Below are 9589 nucleotides of genomic sequence, written 5' to 3' on the forward strand. Positions count from 1 at the left end.
CAGAAGTGTCTGAAATAATCCCTTAATGAGGGTTAATGGGTTCAACTTTGCCCAACAATTATTGTAAATACAGTAAGTCAAAGCAAAACAAGGAAGTGTGTCTACAACAACTCATTACTTTTGACCTATCACATTGGAATGACGGCAAAAACGTGCATTATCCTACATTAAAACAATAAAAGGGTCTACTCAATTCTTTGCTAAGGGCAACAATCCTCTGAATGATCCTCATGTCTGTATGTCTCTTTGCCCAGGTCTCCTCCTAGGCCCAGTCCAGGCAGTTTACACTACTCAGACGAAGACGTCAGCACAAAGTACAACGACCTGATCCCCGCAGAGAGCAGCAGCCTGACTGAGAAGCCCTCCGAAATCTCAGACTCACAGGTGCAGTAGCAACTCTTGATGTTGTTCTATGTCTTGTATGGTCTCTCTGTGTCCAATGTTCACCGTCTGTCTGCATTAAGTGTGTATTTCCTATATGTTTGTACCTGTCTGTGTGTGTGTGTGTGTCATCTCCTTGAATTCTTCTGGAATTCAGCTTTCCATCGTCGGCTGTACTGTGTCAGTCCATACTGTCCACATTGTGTCTTTTCCTTGTTACTCACCTGAATGCAGTCGGGTCATAAGATATAGCTACAGTAATGCACAGGGAGATATGAGAGATGAATGACTCTGCTCAAGGGCGGCAAAGCAGTTTTTACACAAGGCAGTGACCTGTGGAGAATGTCACTCTGGGAACATTCACCTGCGATCCAGGCCACTGCACTCAGCCACAGCAGGAGTTATGTAAGCCGGGGGGGGGGGGGGGCACATGCACTCTGCAAAGTTTATTTTAGAGACAGTTACTTATTGGAAGGCAGCCTCTCCTATTTTCCTACCGAGTTCTCTTTAAGTCAGGCCAGACTTAGTATAAATAATCTCTGAGGAAAACTCTGAATTAGCTTTCCTCTGTAGCAGAGCCCAGCCTAGAGTCATAAGTAAACAAATATCATAGTTTAGCATTCATATTTAAAGTGCTTTAAGAACACTGTCAGGACCAATAGATGAACATGTATTTCTAGAATGTCTACTCCAGCATTTGCCAATCTGCTTTTGCCCAGTAAGTGAGATCAATCTATAAATTGTGACTTTCTCTCCGTCTCTTTCTGTCTCTCCATTGATCGTGTGCCGCCCTGCCTCATGTTTCTACATCCTGACTTCAATCTTTTTTCCATTTCAGGATTTTCTTTTATCCTCACATGTTCATTTATCTGGTTTGTTTGTTCCCCTACGTCTTAAATGCATACATGTTTTTTCAGTTCTTGCCCATGTGCTCCCTCCCTGTGGTTTGGGGGGAACCATCATGCAGTCTGGTTTCGATCCTTGTCAGATGAAAGCGTCGGGGGGGGGGTAAATGGTCCTGAATTCCCTTGCTTTCAAGGCCTCCTTCAGTGTTTTCTTTTATCTACAAATTCTTCTACTCCAGGCATTTCTCAAATGATCTCGGGACATCTCTCGGCTACATGCGTCCCTAGTGTGAATTCCGCAGCCAGAAATCTCTCCCCACCTGGCCTTATCGGGTCCTGAGTACCTTTTCCAGATCAAATGAAAATCTCCCTACAATGAATCGTTACGGACAGGACCTTTCGCAGCACGATAACATCCCCCTCGTATTAATCATTTCATCATTTCATCACCTGTCTGACATATCTACCGTTCGCACTTGTGTATTGTCAAACATGGCCTTAATGCAGTGCCTGCCCCCTCAGTCTGAGGTGGGGACCCCCGCCTGCTGCCACACCACACGTCCAAGGTGCTGACGTTGGCTTTGATGGGCTACACCGCACAGACCCCTGCCTGTTACCTCTGCCATGCCCCTGACAGCCCACCGTATCAGCACCCAATGGTGTTTTGAAAAGAAATCCAGGAATGCTCTTTGAAGTTTTATTGAGCGGATAACTCTGAGCTATCAGAATGACATTCTGCTGTCTGTCCTCTTTAATCCCCGGAGGCTCCGCCAGCAGGTATAAGTTGACTATTGTGCTCCTCCTCAAGAGGGGATTTGGAGAGACTTGGCGAGGCAACAAGGCCACCATTACTGATCCGCTCCCCTGCAGGTAGTTCCACATTGACTTTTTCCATTAAAAGTATAGGCTTTCTGATTCAGCTCTGCCTTTTTGTGTCATTCAAGGCTGAAAATGGTCAAAGATGGATGATCTCATCTCTGAATCACACACGGATTGTAGATCATGCCCTCTCTGCAGAGAGGCATTCCATGGGAAACAAATGAAAATGTCTGCTTTCTGTTACATGCTTTTTTCTCACTCTGCCTTTCTCCACCTTCCCACTCCCTGTCTCTGGCTACTGTAGCTTCTTTGGTTGGAGCTCTACTGAGAATACTTTGAGTAATGTTTGGATTGTCTCTAGTGACAACGCACCACTTTGTTTTGACTGGCCCAGTCTGAAGAATGACATCACAACCCAGAATTAAAGAAGATTATGACCACAATAAACAATGTTATAATAGTTTTAAGGTGTCTGTAACAGAAGATGGTAAGAGACAAAAGTTGAAGTGAGAACTAACCAATATGTTCCCTTAGCGTACGGAAAAGTGACAAATAAAGAAGGTTCAGAGAACAACAGAACAAAAGCACATGCTTAGAGTACTCATTTAAATCCTCCAGTCTGTGACATCACTAAAGCCCAACAAAATCTCAAATCCCTTTAATCATAGTTGCTCTGACATCTCTCACATACATTATAAGCATTAAGAGGTGTTTGGCACTCTATATGCCTTGATGATGACAGAAAACAACTTCACTTTGATGCAGCAGGCTACACAGTATGCCAAAAACACATTTTCCCATTCCTGTTCTTCCTCCACTCTAATCTTTTTTTTCTACACAGACATTTCTGCAAGCTCAAAAAAATGTAGGTACTGTGAATGTCTCCGGATATTTTAAATCCCCCTCGAGCCCCACATATACTGTCTTTGTCTCCCGGGCCCCCTGCTGTGTTCACTTCATCAATGAGAGTGACATAGACAGCCCCCTCCCCCCCCCCCGCTCCTCATTGCAATAATCCATAACTAGAGGACAAAGGACTGACCCACTCTGAGGTATTGGGGTATGCATTCATTTAGTGTGTGGGGGGTTGGGGGCCATGCTTGCCCTGAGATTGTTCTTTCAGTCTCATACTCTTGTTTAAACATTAGGAAGGTACATTATTACTTGTTATAAAAGTTATTTTTAAATAATGTGTAACATTTGCGGAACAGCTTTGGCCATAAATATAGATTAAAGACAAGAATAGCTTGATACGACTGCATTTGCCATTTTCAGTTGAACTCTCTCTAGACTGAGGTCATAGGTAAAATTTCATTAGATAGGTCATCTCAACATCTGCCATATTTGCCAATAATTACCAATTTATCAGAATACCTTTATTAGTCCCACAGAGGGGATTTTGCAACATTACATAGTGATTCTAGCACAAAGCACATCAATTTCTTCGTCTGTCCTAAATGGATCTCCCTCCTACGATGATAACAATCGCAATCAGGAACACAGGGCAACTTTATTATGCTGCTGTTAAATAAACTACTGTCAAGAGGGTTCACCAGTTAATTAGATAGATGTCTTAATCTCTTTGGCTGCCTAATTTAACATTATAACGATGAGAAAATGTTTAATAATTGTCTTTGGCAAGCTGCTATGTGTCTGTCTTACACATCACCGTGCATAAGTGAGACGGCGGTTCCCTAGAGGCTGAGGTGCAACGCTGCATTTCATGCCTTAAGTCTGCTTCTTTCACAGCATTCAGCTCTGGTAATTAGCTCGTAATGAGTCGGAGTGGGGAGCTGTTTCAAGGGCCGTGCCGCCCCACAGGCAAATTATTAAGCATCTCCACTGTCGATTCCCCAATTGGATCGTTGAGTTATTTCTATTAAAGACTGCTGATGAACCAACAGAAGGACAGATTGCAGCGGTTTTTGTATGTAGAACATTCCAAGGGTCAGAACACCACAGCCAGGCAGGAGAGGGTCGCAATGCACTGTCAACACTTGGTCTATTCTTATTATCACGACCACACACTCACAACAAGAGTGGTGAATCTCTCATTGCAGCGTTAGATCTTTCACAGTGAGGCAATATCACTTGAAGTGGATCGGCATGTCCTGTTGGACCACTGCGATGGATCTTGTTATTGTGTTGTTGTGTTGCTAAACACTGGCATGACTGGAATGCTTTTCAACGCTGGTTGGCCTCAAGTACACACGCACACGGAAAGCCATTGATGCTGGCATACCCCTGCTCTCCTTAGTAAGAGGAACAACAATATACAAAAATCTAAACAAAGAGAAAGTATAATCATAAGAGCCACACTTTGCTTTGATTAGTTTATGGAAGAATGGGAATAAAGGGGATCAATTTCCTTTGTTTAGAACCAACGAGATCAAAAAAGCAGGATATCCAAAACAAGCGTCTGTTTCGACATTTATAAACTCTAGAAAAAGAAAAAGTCTTTATATAGGGCTTGGCATAGGGGACGTGCAACATGTTGAGGCTGAGAGAAATCTGAGCCTACTGCCATATGTATCACATATGTGCTGTGCAATATCCAGCATGAGAGCCGTGCTCCCGAGTGTATCCTTCTGCTGCATGCCAACAGCCATGTTTCTGTATGGGAGGATTGAAAGCAATAGTATGAGAGCTGAAAGGAAGCTAAGACGGTCACAATTATCAGCATCATGTTCTGAAAAGGAACAGCCTTCCTTGCTTTCCTTTAGACCTAATTCATACTACAAGGCATGTCTTTGGGAAATTATCCATTAGCAATTTTGGCAAAGTACACTCTGCATTAGTTCTTGGTGGTCAGGTGATTAATCACAGGCTTACTATCCAATTGGCAGCTTGCATTTAGCGCAATTAGCTAACCGAGAGCCATCCCCACCAAGTGTTCAACAATCACATTGCTCTAAGGTTGACACATGGGATGTTACTTGACGTGAATACAAAGGTGTTTCTAGCCCAGCCCTCATGAAGGCGGAGGGTCAATGACAAGAATGTCCTGAAGATTATTGTCATTCCTTTACAGACGTTTTACAAGGAATTTAAACTGATTTAAAGAATGATGAAGATAGATCCCACTCCCCTCCCTATTAGCTGCTAAAATCACATTTTTGATGTTTGAGAATGCATGTTGCTTTTTATTTTAAATTTGTTCATACCATTCACCCAGAATGGCTCGAAGAACCTAAATATATATACATATGTACAACATATCTATGATATTATCATCATCATGACTGGGCCATTTGAATCATTTTGTTATGGTGATGTACTGTAAAACCCATTGTTTTGTTCACCCATAGGAGGCGCTGGTGTTTTCATATGGGACAGGTGGCCTACATACACTTCCACTGCATTTGGTGAGGTTCCTGTGGCTGCCTGCTTTGAATGTTTGTAGCCTGATAGGGGACTGGTTCCTATTGCTAGTCCCCGTCCAATCCTCTCCCTCAGATGTGCTGCACAACACCAAACCCGCCTTGCTGGATACAGAGATCTTAGATGCTGAACATAGCGATTAAGTCCTGAAGATAAATTGACCTGTGCCATGATGTGTCGATGGTCCGTTTACAATGCACGCTTCAGTAACAAGTCATCCATCCGTAAATCATGCTTTGACCGTTTTTGGTGTCCATGTGTTCTCGTGCTGTGTTGTGAATGTGAGTGTGTGTGCATGTGTGTAGTATAGACTGGGATGATTGTGAATTGATGACTTTGCTCAGAATAATTCAATAACTTCATGTCCATTTACATGTATAGCCTCTGCTTCTCTAACTGCTCCACATGGAAACACTGCAGTGATCCCTTTAACTCAATATATCACTGTCTCTTTATTCTCTCCCCCCCCCCCCCCCCCCCCCCCCCACAGGGCAGCGACAGTGAGTACGAGGTGGACCCCAACCGCCAGAAGACCCACTCCTTCGTCAACCACTACATCAGCGACCCCACCTACTACAACTCCTGGCGCCGCCAACAGAAAGGCATCTCCCGGGCTCAGGCCTACAGCTACACCGAGTCCGAGTCGGGGGATCCGGACCACTGCGCCCCCCCGCCACTGCCTCCTCTACCTCCACTGCCCCCCCAGCTCAGTTCCCCTAGCCCCCAGCCTCAACAGGCCCAGGGCCAGCCTCAGGGCCAGCCCCAGGGCCCGCCCCAGGTTCATCCCCAGGGCCAAGGCAGCCTGTTCAGGCCCAAAGGTAGCCGGACTCCCACCCCCTCCCAGCAGAGCTCCAACCCCCCCAGCCAGCAGAGCACCCTCTACAGGCCCCCCAGCAGCCTGGCCCCTGGCTCGCGGGCCCCAATCGCTGGCTTCTCTTCCTTTGTGTGAAATATGCAGTAAAGGACTTTTCTGGAAATATATTCCCATCTTCTGAAGGAGTACTCCGAAACGCGCAGTCCACCCAATCACGTCTTTTTTAGGCTTTTCGTTCTTCTCATTGCTTTGTCTGTGTTATTTCTCAGCCTGGAAACTTGCGGAACAACACTTTTATGTTATTGTTTAATGTGTGGAAGTGTGCCAATTTAGATTTCTCTCTGATAAAATAGTCCCTGCATCATCTATTCACTTTTATGTTGCTATTTGAACTATTAGCATGCTTTTATTTCCTCGTTTGTTTGTTACTTTTCTTTGAATACATTCACATGGTAATCTATTTGATTCTGTACAAAGTCACAAGAATCTTTGAAAACACACACACACATATAAATATATATATACAGTATATATATAGTAGATGTACCTAAAAGACTAAATCAAGTCAATGCGGAGTGTGCATTGATGGAGACTGAAATAACAATATGTGATGGAGCCATATTGTGGACGTGAAAGGACAATTGTTTGCTTGGATTGTTATAAACTTGATGTAAAAAGAAGAAAAAAGTGGACGTTATAAGAGACAGACGTGGATGTGGAACTCAGGCCAAATCGAACAAATTTTAATGTGTTGGTTTGGAGAGTTTTAAGCAAACATTGGAGAAACAATCATGGGATTCCATGGAAAAGGCTCTCTGGCCTACAGCACACAAACACTTGGAAAAATCGGACAACCTGGACACGGCAGGTCAAATGTCAATGACTGTGCCATGCCTGATGGATCCTGCAGATATATGAAATGAGTGTATATCTGTTTAAGTGGAAGTGTTTAAGTATTTTTGTGAGTGTGTTACAGTGGATCAAAGATGCCTTGATAGAGAAACACTTATTTATAATATCTGGCACCAATTGCTACTGGACTGCTGGCGGTGCTCTTGACCGCAGCTTCGTAATGGCTGGCCTCGCGCTACGGGAGCCTTCTTTTAATCGTGACAGACGTGGGCTGTGAATTAATTTGCATTCACAATCCATATTTGTTTTCACCCTTTGCTGGCTCAAATATACACACGTAAGTTTCATTCTGCATATGTCTACTGAAATGCTTCGAAAGCCAAACGAAGGGGGTTAAAACTGTCTAAAGTAGACAGTCACATGTGGGCACAGCTGCTCCATCTGCTCAAATGTAAAGGGGAATTTTTCATAAGAAACTACCTTTTTTTCCTGTTTCCTTCCCTGCTGGTATAACTCTTCTCTGTCACTGCTCACAATCACGGGGCAGAGCTGAGCCTGCACCAAGAGATGATGTCGTCGGATTGCCTCACCTCTTTCCCCTTTGTGTAATCAACCACGCTGTACTATTCAGGTGTGACTGTATTGTCCCAAATGCTAATGCGTGTGTGCGTGTGCATGTGTGCGTGTGATTACACTTCTCGTGCGTAAGCTTTACAGATCATTCACTGTGTGTCTGGTTATAAAGAGATTGTCCTGCAGCATCTGTAAACCTGCCTGGAGTAGCGCCATACCAGGGGCACTCGTAACGCTATAGTGAAGACTCAGTGGTGTGTTCCTAGTTTTCATAGTAAAAAAACTGAAAAAAAATGTCATCTACTTTTTTTTTACTTCTCTGTGCGGTGATTTCATTGTACGCAACAAACGCTTATCATGCAGAATCTGAATGAATATATGATCACAGTACATTTCTGAAATAAATTATTTTTGAATGTTAGCAGTTCTGGTACTCAATTTGAAACTGCAAAGGGTAGACGGGCGGTGGAACATAAAATGCTGATCGCATATAATTTAAATCACATACCATTGTATCCTAGTCTTTCAGACCAACAATCGCTCTCAAAATGCAGTCTCGTCATTCTTTTCAGACTGACTTTAAAAAGCAGTCATTCAGAAATACACTAGATCCAGGGTCAACTTTTTCCACAACCATTATAGCCTCTGTACAGAAGCTTTGCTATAGTCATAGTGACACATCTATAAGCCATTTCACTGCAAACCCTCTCCATCACACATCAACACGCCGATTGCACAACGGAAGTCTTCTATTCACTAAAACCAAGAAATAGAAATTACCTGTATGTCTTCTTCTATAGGAAAGTGCAAAGCCAACCTACATCAGTACTAAATAAAAGAGCATGTAAACCAAGGTAGGCCTATACTTTTAAATCTGCATGCATATTTAATTTGTGCTTCCAGGTTAACTATGAACGTGTGAAAATACAAAGGGTATTTCACAGAAGGCGTCTTACTTTTAATGACATGTCATGAAATCATCAAAGGAAAACGTGCACAAATGTTAAGATATCAACGATGCTCTGTGAATAAATGCTATCTGTTAGCACATAGGTAGAATCTGTCTGCGGCTAATTACATGATGAAATGCCACATAACCTTAGTGTTACTCAGGGCAGCAATAAATTGGATCAGCGTAGATGCTGTGAAATCCTTTTATCTGGTTACAAATGTCCTCTGGACTTTTTTATCTCCCTCCGTGCTCCCTGATACCCACAATTCATTAGCCCATCATTTGTTCCTTGGTTGAATAAACTGTCTCCGTTGGCCCTTTAATCAGACTGCACATAAAGTGACTTCAATTTATTTAAGGAATATCAATGTTTTGGAATTGAAAAAAAGCACCTGAACCGAACGGACAAATTCTTCCATGAAAGAAGCACATGTACAGTTTCAGATGGTGTTAGATGCTAATTGGATCTCATTCAGCTTGATCCACGGCTAACCTACTAAACACATAGGCATGAGAAGAGAAGAGATTAGATGGGATAGGACAGAACAGGGAATTGGAACGAGCGCCGTCCAAAGCACTAATCCCTTTTTTGAAAACACATGGGAAATGTCCCCCTGACATAAGAATCACAGGCAGGAGCCATTTCACTTGCTGAAAAATTCCTTTCCGTCTGTCTCTCACCTACTCTCTCCCTCAGGAACTGAATGACAGAAAAGAGCAAGCTGGTGGTCTCTTTTAAAAAGGCAGCCCAAGGTACTTAATGGCCCTGATGAGCTTTGAGAACCAACAGTAGGAATAATAAAGGACTCAGACAGAAGGTGTAGTTCAAAGGAGTTTGAAACCCTGAATTTAATTGCCTCATTTGTGAGCTTCACTGAGAGCGGTTGGGGGATTTGAAGAGGGTATACCGACAGTTGAAGAAAGGACACTAATTTCAGAAAAAGGCGATGTTTCCTGAGTGCCTTTTATGAA

General features: G+C 43.2%; 1 protein-coding gene across 10 annotated transcripts in view; it reads left to right on the top strand.

The window, feature by feature from the left end:
- The window catches only part of sdk2b (sidekick cell adhesion molecule 2b), a 273381-nt gene extending 265295 nt beyond the window's left edge, over positions 1-8086 (top strand). For 6 of the 10 annotated variants that reach the window (XM_079657186.1, XM_079657188.1, XM_079657189.1 and 3 more), the window contains 3 exons: positions 255-384; positions 5354-5410; positions 5917-8086. In XM_079657186.1, coding sequence (XP_079513312.1) covers positions 255-384; positions 5354-5410; positions 5917-6375 — 646 coding nt within the window. In that variant the 3' untranslated portion in view covers positions 6376-8086. The remainder of the gene's footprint in view (positions 1-254; positions 385-5353; positions 5411-5916) is intronic. The other 4 variants (XM_079657190.1, XM_079657192.1, XM_079657193.1 and 1 more) reach the window with 1 other exon arrangement.
- The last annotated feature ends 1503 nt before the right edge of the window (positions 8087-9589 follow it).

This window comes from Notothenia rossii, assembly GCF_949606895.1.
Source record: "Notothenia rossii genome assembly, chromosome: 11".
Classification (NCBI taxonomy): Eukaryota; Metazoa; Chordata; class Actinopteri; order Perciformes; family Nototheniidae; genus Notothenia; species Notothenia rossii.